General features: G+C 36.3%; 1 protein-coding gene across 1 annotated transcript; it reads right to left on the bottom strand.

Moving 5' to 3' along the window:
• Positions 1–1434: 1434 nt before the first annotated feature.
• LOC107911458 (myb-related protein 308) lies at positions 1435–2531 on the bottom strand. The gene is made up of 2 exons (XM_016839280.2): positions 2250–2531; positions 1435–2154 (listed from the first exon to the last, which is right to left on the bottom strand). Exons 1-2 carry the CDS (start codon positions 2380–2382, stop codon positions 1505–1507), a joined length of 783 nt encoding a protein of 260 aa, XP_016694769.1. The 5' UTR covers positions 2383–2531; the 3' UTR covers positions 1435–1504.
• Between the last annotated feature and the right edge of the window lie 17012 nt (positions 2532–19543).

The following is a 19543-nucleotide window of genomic DNA, read 5'->3' as shown; positions in this document are numbered from 1 at the left end:
GAAAGGCCATTACTCCATTTACACAGATAAACCAACTTAGACTAATAACAACGAACATCCATCACTCATGTGCAAACATATCATCTTTACAGAATGTAAATATTTACCTTGAACAAAATATAAACAAAGGCATTACACACATATGGAACGAAGAAGGAACTCGTCAAAAAATGCAACAAGTTTAAATAACAAGACCTTTGCACTTATCAGAAGAAGCTTCAGGAGTTTCTTGAGCTTTAATAAAGATAGTTAAACTTATCAGATCACTATACCAAAAAACTAAACAAGCTTGTAGGAAACATTAGCAAAAAACTCGGAATCAGGAAATTTCCTTTCTTACACTCTAAACCGGCCCTAAAGCATACAACTCTAAGGTCACGTAAATAACCATGAAAATAACCTAAAGTTCATTAATATTTACCAGGTACTAAACAACAAAAGAGTTGGCTGAGTACATCGAACCCAATCTTCAAGCAAGCCTCAAGTATTAAGTTTTTTGAGAGAAAAGGTGAAGATAAAATTTGAGAAGAAAATATGGGTGCAAGAGAAAACGTAAAACTTGCTCAAAAAGCCATTACTAACTTTATACAGATAAACACGAAAGCTAGGTTTAGTGGATAAGTCAGATTCCTATGACTAAGCACTTTCTTTCTCATCATAAATGTGAGTCTTATCGACTACAATAACTTAGTTCTCTTTGAACCAATTCTTATTTTTGTAACTAAATTGTTCATGCAAAATAATAATATAATAATAAAATAATAAATAGCTCTTTGAAACTAAGGACGTAACATATTCGTGCCAAACCAGCAAGCTCGCCAAACACAAACTTCGTCCAAAGGCGCATTCATAGAATTTATATACTTAGTCAAATCTAACACCTTACCCACTCAAAATTTACTCTAAATACCATACATCGACAAACAATAATTGAATACTAGGACTTCGCCACGTGGGATGTTACATTTTTCTAAATTAAATCTTTATAGCGATTGGACTTTCACAATTTAGTCCCTAAACTTAATTAACTATTTTCTCCATTAAATTATTTAACCAAGATTTATTATATTTTCATAATAACTCCGTAAATATTCTTATTTTATATTTATAGGCTCGATTAACAGATACGAAATTCCAAATCCACATTTTCTAACCTTACCGAAAATCGGATCCTTACCGTTTTTACTTCTGTATATATTATAAATAGATTAAATGTGTTAGGTATTATCATTTTGTTATTTAATAATTTTAGTACAAATCTAAATCAAAATGACTGAGGTGGCTTTGTTAATAAGGAAGTGCCTTGAAAGGTGATGTAGAACGAAAGAGCAACGGCAACATGTTTTTCGGTTGTTTTCTTCCTTACTATCGTTTCTCGTATTTCTTAATTCGATCCTAAGGAAGATTCAGTTCCAGATACTGTTTTTGAGAGTGTTTTTAGGATTTTAATTAGTAGTTCATTGAGATTGAATTATACAGTGGAGAATCTTGTAGCAGAAAATACTCAAAAACAAGAGAGAACATCAAATATGGAATCTCTTTCGCCAGGGTCATCGCCATCAAGAAGTTTCTGGTATTCTTCAAAAATGTCGTCAAGCAAATTACTATCTCCTACGGGTGTGGCATCTGAAAACGCCTCAGCGTCAGGAAATTCTAGGTTAGTATCAGCTGCAAAGTCGGACCAATAGCTAGGAATATAAAAAACATAGGCATCATTGGTTCCTTTGCTCCCTTCACCGCTGCTAGATGACCCACTTATGAGGCTGTCAAAACTGCTGCTCCTTGATATTACTGAGAATGGCGAAACCCTGCTGGCTTTTGGTTGATGCAGCACCTTTATCTCTTCTTTCTCCTCCACATTGGCCTTTTGCTTCTTTTCAGTGGCTTTCTTGGCTTTACGGCTGCTTCTTGTAGTTGAATTAGTTTGTGAATTATTGAGCACCCTTTTGCTGAGGTGAGAATTCCAGTAGTTCTTGATTTCATTGTCGGTCCTGCCTGGAAGTCTTTTAGCAATGAGAGACCAACGATTTCCCAGAAGAGAATGAAGCCTGATAATGAGGTCGTCCTCGTCGGGAGTAATGTTTCCTCGCTTGATATCAGGTCGGAGATAGTTAATCCATCTTAGTCGGCAGCTTTTTCCGCACCTAAGCAACCCTGAACAGTGCCCACCAAACCCAAAATCAATGAAATTACAACTAGAGCAAGAAATAAAATTGTAGCTGCTTATTAAGACAGATGTAGAAAATTACCAGCCATTTTAGGCAAAGATCTCCAATGACCTTCTCCATGAGCCTGTATATAATTAATCAGCAATGTGTCTTCTCTGGCTGTCCAAGGACCTCGGTTCAAACCTACCTTAGAACAACATGGGGCTCTTCCCATTTTTTTTTTCTTTCTTCTACGATTCCAGCCGCACAATCTGAAATGATCACAAAAACCAGAAAAGAGGTGATGTAAACTCGAGAGAGAGAGAGAGAGAGAGTGCGTGTATGTGTGCGCTAAAATGAGCACATGACACTACAAAGCCGTCGCCTCCTTTTTAAAGCCATGAAAGGGGGAACGTTAATGATCTAGAAATAGCCACATGCGCCATCCTTATTTTTTTAACCGTTAAAATATACAATAATTAGTGGTATTCACAAATTTAAAAATTTTTATTTTAAAGAATTTATTTTTTTTAGTTTAAAAATTTAGGTTGAATTATTGATACTGTTACATTTTTTGCTGTTAAATTTATTGATATAAAATATTAAAAAAATCATTTAATATCTATTTAACTAAATAATAATAATTTTAAAATTATTAACAATTTAATCTAAATTTTAAAATTAAAAAAAAATTAATTCCTACTAGTAAAATATAGAAACTACATTTCTAAAGAGTACATATATATTTTAAAAAATACCTTTGCTTTTTAACTCATTTGTTTTTTACAGAGCCTAGGAAAAAGAATAAGAAAGAGTGGCAACCAAGCAGGTAAAATTCACCCGCCTGGCTTTGTTATACTATTAAAATACCCCTCTTTAGAATTTATAACGATTTTAGTATATTTCCTTTAAAAACACACTATTTTAGTATTTTTAACTATTTAAGAGTTTAAAAAAATATTTTATTTTTTATAATCATTTTTACATATTTCGATAATAATTTCTTATTTTCATGAGATTTTATAACATAGATTTAGTTTAGATTAATAAAAATAAAAATTATGTAAAATATTACAGTAGATTAAAACTAAATAAAAAAATTTTCATTTTAGGATTGAATTAAGAGTTAAAACATTAAATAGAGTTTGAGGGGAAGAATTTATATTCAATTGAGTTGGACTTGATCAAAGGGTGATATCAACTTAATAAGCTTCTTAAATATAATTAAAAATCCTGTCACATGAAAATGTATGTGAAAACCATATATTTAGAACATAGAAGTGCGTATAAAATAACATATGATAAATAATAAAATGTACGGTTTGAAATTAATTAATAATACAATTAAAATATAATATTATATTAAAATAAAGCTTTACTTTAGTGGTAAAGTTGATTTATTAGTGTAAATTGTATGGATTCAAATTCAACCGCATGAAATTTTTTATTAGGTTTTCTAAAAAATAAAAAGACTAAAGTACATAAATAGTTTTTTAATTATTGAATAACATAGTGTTTTTATTTAAATAAAAAATAAAAAATAAAAAAGGTGTTACTATTAACTGCTTTCAAGCCACACTTTTTATATATTATTTTAAATGTTGTAAGTATGTAATAAAATTTAGAATATATATAAATAGAGATTGGTTGGGAGAAAAAACAACTCATCTCATACCATGTGGCATTCCTGCACTACAGTTTGCATAGACATGGGAACAAAAACACGGTAAATAAAAAATGCATGCATCCAATGATGGAATAATTTGAGAAGAAGAGATTTGATTGGGTTGGAAAAAATGTGGTTAAGAGGAGATGAAAGAGGGCATATGTTCAACAACCCTTCTTATTGATCTGCCCTTCTACTTTGAACTAGCTAGTTTCCTCCACGTGCAGGACCCTGGAATCTATATATTTTGGCGCACACAAATTGCGTGCATCAAATCTTTAAACTAACAAACAAATTGGTTTGCATAGTGTATAAATAATATACCCCCTGTGTCACTGTCCCACTCTATTTCCATCTCATTGACCATCAATTTAACTGCCCCATTTACTCTTTTCAAACTCAAATCAGATCCCCAGTGTGTTTCATAAGAAACATTTAATTTAACATTTCTTTGCTATCCCACTAACTACAGTCTTTGGAGTTGGTAACACAATTGGGGATATTTCTTTCTACTTATTCATCTCATTTGATTTTTTTATAAATAAACTAGTAATCTTTTCCAACTATAATCGTGCCCCAACTCAAAATTATGTTTATATAATATTTGTTTCAGATCACATCAGATTCTATTATATCATACGCATCATCATATAATAGTTAACAGTTTTATTAATTAAATAAAAATTTTAAATGTATAACTTTATATACTGACATTAAAAAATAAATATAATAATTATTTTTTACATGTTGCACAATTTGATTTGCTCTATACAGTCATAGTGTTAAGATATCAACAATACTGAATTGTTATTAGAAAATTAACTTGAGCTTCAGTACAGCAACTATTGCTTATTTATAGCAGTAGAAGTTAAACTGATCTAACTAACTTTAACCAACACAAGCAGTGGTTATTCATTAGCTAACTAACTAACAGACTATAGCTCTAACATTCTCCTGGTTTCGTTTGAATTTTACAACTCTTGTCATGTAATTGAACTTGTAAATCCAGTCGAAAGCCAGCAAACTGCTTTGGAGGTATAGGTTTTGTAAGAACATCAGCAATCTGCTTAGCAGAGGGTACAAAATTAACTTGTAAGGCACCTGCAGCCACTTTTTCTCGTATGAAATGATTATCAATTTCTACGTGCTTCATGCGAGCATGATGGGTTGGATTGGCAGCCATAGACACTGTAGAAGTGTTGTCACACCAAACAACTGGTGTTTGACACATTGACACCCCGACTTCATCTAGTAGCTGTTTGATCCATAACAGTTCAGCAACACAATTAGCTAAACTGCGATACTCAGCTTCAGAGGATGACCTGGACACAACCGATTGCTTTTTGGAGCACCATACAACTGGATTGGAGCCAAGATAAATCACATACCCCGTGGTGGAATGCCTGTCTCCAACCGATGCAGCCCAGTCAGCATCTGAATAACCTATCAACTTGAGCTGCCCTTTGGAGAAAATTAAACCATAATCCATAGTCCCGACGAGGTACCTTAGAACACGTTTTACAGCTTTCCAATGATCATCACTGGGAGAATTCATATATTGACTTAATTTGTTGACACAAAAAGCCACGTTAGGACGTGTAATGCATAGGTACTGAAGCATACCAACTGTGCTTCGATATAACTAACCATCAGCAAATAGTGAATGTCCATCAGAGGCAACTAGTTTTGGGGTACTCACCATAGGTGTTGGCGTGGGTGCAGCCCCAATCATTCCAGTTCTCTGTAGAATCTCTGAAATATACTTTCTTTGATTGAGGTACAACCCTTGAGACGTGTGTTGTACTTCAATCCCCAAGAAATAGCTAAGTTGACCCATATCTTTGAGTGCAAATCTACATGAAGTAGACGAACGACTGTGTCTATTTCTTCAGCAGAACTTCCTGTAAGTACAATATCATCAACATATGCCATAAGCAATAGTTGATGTCCAACAGAGGTTCGAACGAATAAGGACGGGTCTGCTTTTGAAGCACGAAAACCAAGGTGATGCACAAGATGTTTCTTGAGCGTCTGAAACCATGCACGAGGTGCTTGTTTTAGCCCATAGAGAGCTTTGGTCAACTTACACACAAGTGGCTGCCCATTAGGTCCTTCAACTTCAAAACCAGGTGGTTGAGCCATATATATTTCTTCTGTCAGATCCCCATTGAGAAACACGTTGTTCACGTCAACTTGCCTCAGAGACCACCCCTGCATAACCGCAAAAGCTAGAACAATTCTTATTGTTGCTGCCTTGACAACTGGGCTAAATGTGTCTCTAAAATCAAAACCAGGGTGTTGAGAAAACCCCTTTGCCACTAAACGTGCCTTGTACCTTTCCATAGTGCCATCAGCTCGCTTTTTGACTTTAAAAAGCCATTTGCACCCGATGATCTTTCTATTTGTAGGCAGAGGGCAAAGCTCCCACGTCTTGTTGCGCAAAAGAGCCTGCAACTCATCTCGAATAGCCGTTTCCCAACAGGCATGTTGCATGGCATCATGAATATCAGTAGGAGGTTCAGTGAGCTCATGACTGACCCCGCTCAAATACACTTTTGGTTTGAAAACACCAGCTTTGCTTCTGGTAATCATTGCATGTGAATTAACAAGCAGCATAGGAGATGCAGTAGGCACTGAGGACCTAGTTGAAGGAGACTGTTGCGAGCTGGTGGTTAAGGGAGAATCCTGAGCTGGATTGAGACTACCAGGAGGTGAACCATTAAGCAAAGAGTTCACTGAGCTGGTCATGGGAGCTGAATTACGACACAGTAGTGGTGAGACTGCTGCATTCGGTTCCGAATGTAGTACTAACAGCTTAGAGCTAGAAGAAGCAACAGGTGGTTGCGAGACTGTCAACTTGGAGGAAAGCTTCTTGAATGGAAACTCGTCTTCATGGAATGTAACATGCCGTGAGATATACACCCTACCATCAGCTACCTGACATCAGTAGCCCTTATGATAAGGAGAATACCCGAGGAACGTGTAGGGACTGAACCTAAACTGTAGCTTTGAAATGTTAAACGGCCGAAGATTAGTAAAACATAAACAGCCAAACACCCGTAGAAACGAGTAGTTGGGACGCTCACAGAACAAATTTTCATAGGGTGACACTCCCAATGGAGAAGAAGGTAACCTGTTCACCAAGAAAACAGCACTACAGAACACATCATTCCAGTAAGTGATGGGTAGACCAGCATGTGCCATCATGGAAAGACCAGCTTCTACGATTTGCCTGTGTTTCGCTCCACCAAACCATTTTGTTGCGACGTATATGGACGCGTGACACGTCGGACAATCCCATGCTGTAACAGGTAACTATTCAAATCTTGAAATTCTCCTCCACCATCTATTTGCAAAATTTTTAACTTGCACCCTAAAAGCCTTTTAGCCTGTCTATGAAACACAGGAAACATGCTAAGAACATCAGACTTTTTGTGTAAGAAATAAAGCCATGTGTATCTCGACTAAGCATCTGTAAATGCAACGTAGTATCGAAAGCCATTGGATGCAACTGGGGCAGGTCCCCATACATCGGCAGACACAAGTTGCAATTGAGCAGTATATTCAGAGGCTGAATGAGAAAAAGGTTGCTTTTGCTCTTTTCCTAAATGGCAAGCAGTACAGCAAGTAGTATGTTTATTTGTAGCAAAAGGAACATTACAGTGATACAATGCTTTCTTAAGTGTGGCATTACAAGGATGCCCTAGTCTACAATGCCAAACATCAAAAGGAATCATAGTACTGGCAGTCAGACATTGAGCAGGGAACATGGATGAGCCAGGAGCACTGGAGTGCAGTTTGTATAACCCGTCACTTATAGAGCCAGCAAGGAGAACCTCTCTAGTCTGTAGATCACGAACTTTGCACTGTGTGGGGGAAAACTCAAACATCACATTATTATCCTTTGTAAATTTTGAGACAGACAGAAGATTTTTAGTTATGCCAGAAGCGTGCAGCAACGACTTCATAAGCAAAGGACGTGATCGAGTAATTAAGGAAGACTGTCCCATGGACATAACAGAAAGAGCTGAGCTATTACCCACATAAACTTTACCTGGACCATTGTAAGGTAGAGTTTCACTGATTGATGACCCCGAATTTGTCAGGTGGTGCGTGGCTCCAGAGTCAGGATATCAGGCATTATCTGCCACCGTCGCAGGAGTTGTAACAAAAGCTTAGGACTGTGAAGTTGGAGAAGAAGCAAAGGCAGGCATGCTACCATGCTGTGGAGAACCAGCAAGAAACAGATTAGTCCAGTTAGGAATTTGAGAAGATGGACAATACCAACCTGGAGAAACAGTCTGATTGACAGTAGGTGCTGGAGCCATCCAAGGTGCAGTCGGATATCCAGCTCCAAACAAACTCAGATTCGCTTGAAGAACCGGAGGAGGCCTGTAACCAATACTTTTATATGAAGCATCAAAGCGATGGTAACACCGATCAACAAGGTGTCCAGACTTTCCACACAACTGACACTGAATCCTCGATCCATATGAACGGCCACGTCCACGCCCTCGGTTATTTGAGGGACGATAAACTGATGTGGTTACATTCTCATTGACAGTATTTGGTTCTTGACTAGAGACCAAATTTGTTGAACTAGGAGCCTCGCATACCACAACATTTTGTCTCATTTCAGCATCAAGGAGAATGGTTGTCACTCCTTGAACCATATATGGGACTTAGCTAGCAGTAACGATAGAGATGACAGATTCATATTCATGTGGTAAGCCATTAAGAATGGCAGTGACATGCTCAAGATCAGTAATAATCTCCCCACAACTGGCAAGACCATCACAATAGGTCTTGATCTTCATGAGAAAGTCTTTCATAGAAAGATCTCCCTTCCGTTGTGAATGTAAGGCTCGTCTATAAGACATCAGTTGAGATGTAGTCTTACTGCCATATAGAGCAACAATGGCATTCCAGATTTGAGCACTGGAATCCAAACCAATAAGATGAGGTAAAACACCCGTACTTACAGAGGATAAGAGCCATGAGGCTAAAGCACAATCTTGTTGCTCAAACCTGACAAACTCTAGATTCTCCTAAAGAACACCACTTGGATCCACAATCTGACGTGGAGCAGTAGTTGTGCACAAATCAAGAAAATGCTGAAGTCTGTGAGTTTTGAGCGCCAAAAGAATCTGTTGTCTCCATAACAAATAGTTACCATCATCTAATAGCACACTAATCTTCTTGGTTGAAAAAAACAACTATCAACAACCCCATCAGCAAGATTCGATGCCATTGTAGGAACAGTGGATTGCACAGCAGAAGGACTGGATGGCAAAGCCATAGAACTCACAAGAATACAAGAGCCAAGAAAACTTCTGATACCATGTTAAGATATCAACAATACTGAATTGTTATTAGAAAATTAACTTGAGCTTCAGTACAACAACTATTGCTTATTTATAGCAGTAGAAGTTAAACTGATCTAACTAACTTTAACCAACACAAGCAGTGGTTATTCATTGGCTAACTAACTAACAGACTATAGCTCTAACACATAGTACATCAAATATAAAGCTTTTAACTAACTATTGAAAAAATATTTTTTTATATTAACATGTAAGGCAAAAATGGATGAAAACGTGATTCTAATTGATTGCAATATTTTATTTTTACTTATATCTTAATTTAGTCCAACTTTATTTTTATTACAATATTTTCTGTATTATTTCAGTATTTTAATTGTCATGTAAGCCTAAAGGCACCTTCGATTATAAATAAACTGCATTGGGCAGTAACAAGTTTCTTGCATATTTCTCTCCATCAAGTGTTTGTTATATTCTTATTTCAAATAACTAGTTATTTTCTCACTCTATTTTTGGAGTTTTTGAGTAAGAGCATTGGAGATGCTGTGACACCCCATATTTGATTTTATTGTCGGGTCAAATACGTGACTTTACATTACGTTGTTAAAGCAATATTTCAAACTATTTCAATTGATTCCAACAATAATAGTGGCATTCAATCACATTACATAACATATATACTCAATTTAACGAACAATAATGATTAATTCATGATCTGCCACAATTTGTTGTAGCAAATTGAGCTCTTTTCAGCAATTAATGAGCTTGTATTTGAGTAATTTGTTATCATTTATTTAGTTTTTTGATTTAGTATGTTTATGTTTAAAGTTAATAAAATGAACATTTTAGTGTGTTAAATGACCTATTAGGCCAATTCGGGCCTAAGGTAAGACTAACGTGTTGATTGAGTGTGCAGGACATCGCTTTAGGCCAATGAGTTAATGGACTACCCAGGATGTCGCAACACCCAACTTCAAGGCTACTTCGAAATATTAAGGTAGCGATGTTGCGACAGCCAAACCCCACTGTCATGACATCCAACTTCGGAGCCACTACACCAAAACAGGCTTTTAGCGGCGCTTTGAGAAGCGCCGCGAAAAACGTCGCTAATGACTACGTTGCTAACTTTAGCGTCGCTTTTAGAAATAAATGCTGCTAAAGACCAAGACCTTTCGCAGCTCTTTCACCAAAAACGCCGCTAAAGGTCATGGTCTTTAGCGGCGCTTTCCCACAAACGCCGCTAAAGACTATGACCTTTAGCGGCGCTTTTCCAACAAACACCGCTGAAGACCATGACCTTTAGCGGCGCTTATCCGACAAACGCCGCTAAAGACAATGACCTTTAGTGGCGCTTTTCCAACAAATGATGCTAAAGACCATAACCTTTAGCGGCGCTTATCCGAGAAACGCCGCTAAAGACAATACCCTTTGTAATAACTCAAATTTGCCCGGCCCAAATCGGAAATAAATAAACATATATAAATAATAATAATAGTCCATTTTAAATGTCCATTTATAGACTCTAGGCCCAATAGAGATTAACCCAAACCTAATTCAACCTAAAATACCCAAAACCCCAGGCCCAATACACTATGGCCGATTTGAATAATTTTCAGAAACCCCTAAGGTTTCCAGAATGCCTCCAGCGTCGTAGCCACCAGGGCTTTCCCTCGGCCCCACGAGCCACGCCTCCGTACGCGTCGAGCCACTCCCCATGCACGTAGCAGCACTCACGCGAGCCTCCGTACGCACGCACCCACGCACATCCGTACGTGCCACGTCCACCCTCGTACGACCGTACCTGCGCAACACACAAACAAACAAGAGAAAAGCAGAAAAAATAAAAAACAAAAAGAAAAAAGAAATTTGTATTCTTTTTTATTTTTATTTTCGGGTTATAAAAACCCCCATGGATGTACTCGATCTCTTCCTTTTTTACAGAGAGAGATATGGAATAAAAAAGATTAAAAGAAAAAGAGAAAAAGAGCAGATTTAAGAGGTATATTGATTTTTTTTGCTTTTTTGGTTTTTCTTCATTGTTTACTTCCTCTTTTGCTTCTTTACGAATACACTAAACAAAGAAAAAGAGAGGCTTAAGGATGAGAGTTTACCTTCAGAGTGTGACGGTCGGATCCCTGTTTCTCTCGTTGCAATCGGAGCAGATAGGGATCTGAAGGGTGGAGCTGCAACAGAAACTGAAAAACCAAGCGGCGCTCCGCCTTCCTCCTACCATTTCAAATGAAAACCTTTAGATTTAGGGTTTCTTTTTTTAGTTTTTAAACGTTTTCAAAAATGGCACCGTTTGGTGCCTAGACCCAATGACCCGACCCGATTCAAGAAGGAGGATCCGCGTGTTTTATACTGATGGTTTATTTTCGCATTGAGTCCTCCTGTTCTCTCAATTTGTTTTGATCTAATCCCTTTCAGTTCTTTTAATTTTGGCCATATAGGTTTATTTTGTTTTCAATTTCATCCACTCATCAGTTGAGGAGACATACGTCCAAAACGACGTTGTTTTCAATGATCTGACTTGGTTTCCTAGACTGGTGCGCTTAATTGTTGCATTAGTCCCTTTAATTTCAAACAAATTTCAAATCGGTGCTCTTTTATTTTATTTATTTTTCAAAATTCCCTCCACATTTTCAATGTTGTTTCGTTCTGGCCCATACTGTTGCAATGCGTTTTAAGGAATAGGGACTATTGCCTATTTGGTCCCTATGAAATACGCACATTCCATTTTGGTTCTTTAATTTTATTTTATTTTTTGATTTTCCTTTTGATTTTGGTTTTGAATCTGATTTAATTCATAATTTAATTTATTCATTTTCTAAAATTTTATTTTGATTTTTTTGTCTTTAGTATATATTTAATTATAAACCTAGCATTATTTGAATATTTAAGTTTTAATATTGTTTTAAAATTTATCATTAGAATTATTTAAAATATAATATACTATTATTTTAAACTAATATTATCTAAACGTACCACACATAGTTATTTTAATTATAACTTTAAATGTATTATGAATTTCTACTTAGGTTTTATAATTAATATTTCTTTTTATATTTATCTAATATAGTTTGTACATTCTATAACTTTATAATATTTTTCGAACATTCTTTTCTTTTCCATCCAAATATAAAAAGTTATGTGTTGATACTTTCATGTATGTAATTTTAACTTATTTTGAAATATATATTTGTATATATGTTTTAAATCTTATATACAATTTATTTCTTTTAAAATACTCCCTTATATACTTTACTTACTTCAATTTTTGTACATATATTACCATACATATACTATTATAAAAAATTTATTTTGTATGTATCGTTTATTTAAATTAGCATATATATTATTTTGAGTTTCTTTTCGTACAATACTTATTTTAAAATTTATTTTTATATTATTATTTCATATAGTATTCCTTTTTAACCTTTTTGATATATTTCAATATTCATTTTGTTTTAGTTGAAAACTTATTATATTTTATTTATGTTATTTCACTTGGCATTTCTTTTAAAATTGACTATTAATTCATTTAGTTGTTGAATGTTGATATTTGTATTTGCATGATGTATGTTGGATATTATTGCCCGCATAGATTTTATATTGTTTATTCGTATTTCTTGATTACAGATGATTATTAGTATACTTTAGCCTATTAATTATTGTTTCATGTTGTACATTAGCATCCCATCGCATTTTTTTTAATATTTGGTTTCATTAGAGTACCAAAACCATTTTATTTCATGATTTTCAAAAAATGCTTAGTGTTCATAGCTCTCGAGAGAATTGTGCCCTAACTTATTGGGCTTCAATTCTTCTCGATGAATTTGAATAGCCAAGTGTTTATTTTGGTAAAACCATACAACTTTAAAATAAAGCTTTTGAGACTTCAAGGTGATGGATCCTAACTTACTGGATACAACATTTTGTTATCTCGATTTTAAAATAAAGGCAATGTTTGATGTTTAGGACTTTCGAGAAATTAAACCCTAACTTACTGGATTTTAATTTCTTGATTGACTTAAATAATCGAATAACCTTCTTAAAACACATGATTTTCTTAATTAAAAGAGACAAATCTAATTTTGAAGATTGAATTGTTGCACCCAAACTTGCTGAGGGTGGCAATTTATTTCTGCGAAATAAGTGCGTCTTATCATTCAATTTAGTTTATTCAAGTTTGCTCACCAAAGGATTGTATTTTAAAATCTTTTCAAAGTTACGTCATTAAGACATTAAACAATCAATTCGGTACAATTTTGGGCATCACGAGGGTGCTAACCCTTCCTCGTACGTAACCGACCCCCGAACCTGTTTTCTCAAAATTCGCAGACCTAAAATTATTTTTCAAGGTGATCCAATCACATCTCAATAAAAGATCGGTGGCGACTCCCATTTTATTTTCAAAAGTCGATCGCCGTTTTTCAAAATTAAAAATGGTTTCGATAGCTTGTCGACTCCGCTGGGGACACTTAGAGAGTCAAGCCGTAAAATTGATTGTTTTCTGTCTTATTATCAAAAATTGAAAATTTTATTTGAAAAGTTACGATCCTCTTTTGCACTTGCTTCTATGAATGCTGTAAATGGAGCTCTATATTTTGGCATCATATTGCATAAAGATTGTTTAGTCTTACCCTTTTAAGTGGGAGTGAGAAGCTACTCCTTCGTGAGGTTTTCACCTTCGTGCAAGATAGTGGATCACTTTCGGGATACATCCGTACCTATGTCTTCGTGAGATCTTCATCTCCGTGTAGCCATAGGGAAATGTATTCCCCTAAACCGAACTCGATGAGCCTATAATGGGTGAAGATCAATGAATCTGCTGGTTCGGGTACCTTGACTTTAGAGCCAAACCACATATAGGAGACCTAAGGAACCCATCTTAGGTAGAGCCACTCCAAACCCCTAGTGGTACCCAACTTGGTACTTTTGCTTTCCTTGTTTGCTTATGTTTTGTACTAACCTATCTTGTTTTGTTTTGATTATGATTGCATTGTATTTGCATCTTAGGAAAGAGATATTGATTCAAATCCAATTACTAAATTAGAAAGCTTGTCATGGAATACGGATTCCTTGATAAAGTGGAAAACAATAGGACTGTCTGAATATATTCTGAGAAACACAATAAGAGCGATGGAAGAGCTTGTGACCATTACTTCGTGGCCCGAAGATTCAAGATGACTATTTAAGAGCCTTTGACGTTTCAACTCCCTTAAAGAAGTTGACGAGCCTTATAAAGATGGGCAGATGATGGATCGCGACCAAGATCAAGAAAAGGAGCTAGCAATGGCATCTATCGGCGAGATTATCTCAAGCATACGGATGAAGAAAAAGATCGATGTTGTCTCTTGGAATATAAGGGAGAGGCCGTACATGCATCTGCTTTATATAAAGAAATTTGTCTTCTAGAAAAGTTTTCTAAATGTAGTTGAATCAGAATCAACGTCTCTTTGGGCATGCATTTCATACATCTGCATCATATGCATTAAAATCCATTGAAATAGTCTAATTGAGTAAATTTATTTTAGCTAATCTAGAAAGCCAACCAACCAAACACCCTTACGGTACTCATCGCAAGACTAAGGAAATGGATCAAAGATTAGAGAAACTGGAGCAAATACAAAAAGATATGCAAGAACGGTTACAGGTGCAAATGCAATAGCGGCTAGATAAAATCCAAGAAAACATGACGGAAAAGTTGATCAAAGCTCAAAAAGATGCAATGGCTGAATTGACCCATCTACTGACGGAAGGAGTAGATAAGGGAAAGGGCCCTATGGCCAATCTTAGGGAAGGAAATGAGGATCCGTTATATCCTCCAGGTTTTACTCCACCAAATGTACAAACTGAAATATACCCAAAAGGACCGTCTGTCACAATTAGGCCGTAATAATTACAAACTGGTGTCACGATCCCCATAATTTTCCAGGGACGATCAAGTTTAAGCCCGGGAGAAAACCCAATTAATCCTATTATTCTGGATTTTGATGAAACAACTGAAGAAGGAAAGGCGAACGCGAAATTGCCAAAACAGTGGGAAGATAGGTATAAATGGTTGGAGGAAAAATTCTAAGCCTTAGAAAGTGCTGATAGTAATCAAGGAATTGACGCTAAGGATCTAAGATTAGTCCCAGACTTAGTACTTCCTCCCAAATTCAAAATGCCTGAATTTGAAAAATATAATGGAACTAGCTGCCCCGAAGCCCATATCACCATGTTCTGTAGAAGGATGACTGGCTACATTAACGACAGTCAACTGCTAATACACTGCTTCCAAGACAGTTTGGTAAGGGCAGCGTCCAAATGGTACAATCAATTGAGCCGTACCAAGATTGGTTCATGGAGGGACCTAGCTCAAGCATTCATAAGGCAATACAGTCATATGACAGATATGGTTCCCGATAGAATCACTTTGCAAAACATGGAAAATAAGCCAAGCGAAAGTTTTAGGCAGTATGCACAGAGGTGGAGGGAGGTTGCAGTCTAGGTTCAGCCATCCCTTTTGGAGAAAGAGACGACAATGCTCTTCATCAATACACTGAAGGCCCCGTTCATCACGCATATGTTGGGAAGTGCAACAAAAAGCTTTTCTGACATATTTATGAATGGTGAACTGATTGAGAATGCTATGAGAACCGAAAAAATTAAGGCAGAAGAGAGTAATAAGAGGTCAGCCCCAAGTAGAAGAGAAAATGAGGTGAACAACACAGGTTACTCTAAATCAGTTACTGTAAGTCAACCAGGAAAGGTGGCTGATAATCAACAAAATTCATCAAGGCAAGATTCTGGCATGAAGACTGAGAAGTTCCAATTTACGCCAATCCCAATATCGTATAGGGAACTGTATCAAAATTTGTTTGATGCACATGTTGTCTCCACTTTTTATGTGAAACCTCTACAACCTCCGTACCCCAAATGGTATGATGCGAACGTACAATGTGACTACCATGTGGGAATTACGGGGCACACAATAGAGAATTACACTGCCTTCAAAAACCAAGTTGAAAGACTCATCAACATGGGTATTGTCAAGCTTGATGACTCATCTAGTGCGGAAAATCCGTTACCCAATTATAATTGATAATGGAGTGAATGCAACGCATGAAGAAGAGTGGGAAATGTTCACATCAACGAAAAGCAACTGAAAAATGGACTTTGTTAGATATCCGCCCTTATAACCTTCGGAGTGTTCTAAGCAATTGGATTGCGAAAGAAATCCCTATAGCATTTAAAGCTTATTTAGAGTAATATTCAGAACGTACTCGTTGCTTTTAGCCTAGGAGCAATAAGAACTTCTTTGTGAAATAGTCTCATGTCTAAATGTTATTATTCTAATGAAATACATCTTTATGACCATTTTGAACCAATGTTCTTCCATTCTTTTGAATAATTATTTTTGATTATTTCATTCTTTTGGATTTTCTTCCACATCATTCATTCATAATCATATTGTACAAATAATCATTCATAAATGCATTCTTTATGGATCCCCAGATATCAATGACATGAATGACACTGTTACAAATTCAGATTTTCCTTTTGAGCGAGGCATGTGTTTAGAGGGATCTTATGACTTTGAAAATGACATAGATCGTAGCTTATCGCCGTACTTGTTGACGATGGTAGAAAAAGAAGATAGACAGATCCTACCTCACGAGGAACTAGTAGAAATTGTGAGCTGGGTAAAGATTGGAATTGACATGACCACAAAGATGAAGTGAGACCTCATTAAGTTATTCTAGAGTTCAAAGATGTCTTTGTATGGTCATACTAGGATATGCCTGGGTTAACCGCTGATAATGAAATCTGTACAACAGCGCGATGTCAGAAATTTGCAGTATGAACGATGCAATTCTTTGTCGGGGCAATGCCTCTCTCGTTGACTCAGCATAGCTTTGCCAATTTGAAGTCGAGTTTTCATCTCTTCAAAGTTGTGGGATTTTATCCTGATTAAAGAGGAAGATCCAAAGTTCCCTGTCGTAGTTGCGCCCCAAAAAGCTCTCTGAAGGAAATAAGATTCTTCGAAAGGGATAACAAAGACTTGCCTAATCCTATGAGTTCAGATCCAATTCAAAAATAAAAGGGAGAAGAAAAAAATCAAAATCAAAATCAAAATAAAAATAAAAATGAAAAGCAAAAAGAAAAAAATCAAAATCAAAGTCAAAAAATGAAAATGAAAATGAGGAGAAAAAAAGAAAAAGAAAAAGGAGAGGCCAAGGCGAAAACTCGCAAAGGGCGCCTTGTGACCAAAGGTGGTCTTGAGTTGAAAACCCGAAAAGGGCAACTCAAATTTTGGGCGAATTGGGGCATGGACATCACCATTATCGAAGACTTCTAATGAGCATTGCTTTATTTTTTAGATCATTAGCTACTTCGTCAAACGGGTAGAGGTCGCTTCATGCGTCAATGTTATCATATGCCGGTATAGAATTACAGAAAAGATGATATCATGAATGTTAGCATGGTAGCTGAGGTCTGTGATCAATTCAAAATCACACACCATAGTTCATCACTGTATTGAATTGCAAAAAATGACTGAGACTTGCAAGGACTGGCATGAGAAATTACCATTTTCCCTCATTGCTTGTCGAACATCTGTACTGGGGCAACACCTCTCTTTTCGTTTACGAGATTGAGATAGTTTTACTTATTGAAATCCACTCTCTCCGGGTATTAACTGAGCTAGAGTTGGATGAAGTAGAATGGATCCAATCGCAATGTGATCAGTTGAACCTAGGAAAAGGGTTAATAGCTACTCATCAGGGTTGGAGGTACCAGAAACAAATGATACGAGCCCATAATAAACAGGGTCATCTCAGAGAATTTCACGAGAGGGCTGGATGTCGGAAAAGATCATTCCTCTACAAAAGGATTTTAGAGGGAAATGAATGCCAAACGGGGAATGTCCCTATGTTGTAAAGAAGACCTTTTTCAGAGGAGCACTGATCCTGAGTGAGATTGCTAATCCTATAAACTCGGATCCAGCCAAGAAATATTTCGTTTAAAGAAGAAGAAAGGGCCAAGGTGAAAACTCGCAAAGGGTACTTTGAGTCAAAAAAAATAAAAATAATGAAAATAAAAAACGAAAAATGAAAAAAGAAATGGTGAGGCCAAGGTGAAAACCCACAAAGGGCGCCTTGAGACCAAAGGGGATTTGAGTTGAAAACCCAAAAAGGGTGGCTCAACTATTGATCAGAATGGGGCCTGAGGTGATCAGAGCAGTTCAAATTTTGGTCAGATTGGGGCATGTGGTGATCTTGTTATGCCTGAATCAACAGAAAATGGTAGGCGGCATCTTGAGGCATCGACAAAGCACTGCAGATCTCCTAAACACATGTCAAACTCAGAATGGTCTTCAGAAAGTTTGTATAGAGAAGTTCAAGCTGCGATATCTGGGGCACCCAATTTTCATACTATTTATATTGAATTTTTTCTTACTTCATTCTTTTCCAAGATACATATTCCCTATTAATTTCTTTATTATCCTTCTTTACTATTTTTGATAATTTATTCCTTTCGAGCTATGCTCAGAGCCAACTTTATTCTTATCCATTGTTATGACCTTTTTTTGCAAGCATGTTGCATTGGAATAATGATTAATGGACTAAAAAAACTTTCACAAGGGAAGTTTTGCATATTACTCTAGAAGCTTCTAAATAATACGGGAACTTGAAATAGGACTATTGTTTAGAATGCAACAAGTTTAAAGGTTGGAAATTTGAGAAGGAAGAGTCTAAATTTGGACTTTCTCTTTGGATTTTGTTGTCGAATGCATTGATTGAACAAAATGATAAGTTGACGGGTTAATGAAAAAAGCTTAAATAAACAAGCAAGCAATAATCATCAGGCAATAGGAAGAGGTTACCTCGGAGGAGAGAGCCTTCATTTGCACATGAGTCTTTGGTATGACACCTTGGGAATGGTGTAAGGGACCAGAAAGATTTAGGTCTTGTATCCTTGAGTTGTGATAAGAAAGGATTGAGGAAAAGCCATATATTTCTACCCTTGGGTTACAGTGGGAGAATAATGGTACAGATTTTGTGCCCCAGTGGATATAACTTTGAGGTTTACAGTGGAGGGCAATCTGGCTAAATGTTTCTTCAGAAAACGCCAGCTGAGAAGGAAGGTGTTATAGCACTTCAATTGATAAAGCCTTAATAAACTTCGAGCAATGATAACCTAAGTGATAAAGAAGGATCATTCTCAAAAAATTAAAATTCTACATTCATGGAAACACCATACACACATGTCTAGTTAGGAGCATTTGATTCATTGCGATCATACCATCCTAATCATTAGGCATAATTAAGTTCATCATACAGGTCATGTTCCCCAGAGAACAGATCGGTGAAGCCACTAATCCTATCTCCCTGAAGTTGCAGTGGAGCGGATTAAAATAA

The sequence above is a fragment of the Gossypium hirsutum genome, chromosome D08 (assembly GCF_007990345.1).
Source record: "Gossypium hirsutum isolate 1008001.06 chromosome D08, Gossypium_hirsutum_v2.1, whole genome shotgun sequence".
NCBI classification, from domain to species: domain Eukaryota; kingdom Viridiplantae; phylum Streptophyta; class Magnoliopsida; order Malvales; family Malvaceae; genus Gossypium; species Gossypium hirsutum.
Note: the sequence above shows the minus strand (reverse complement) of the source record. Positions and strands in the feature narration are given on the sequence as shown.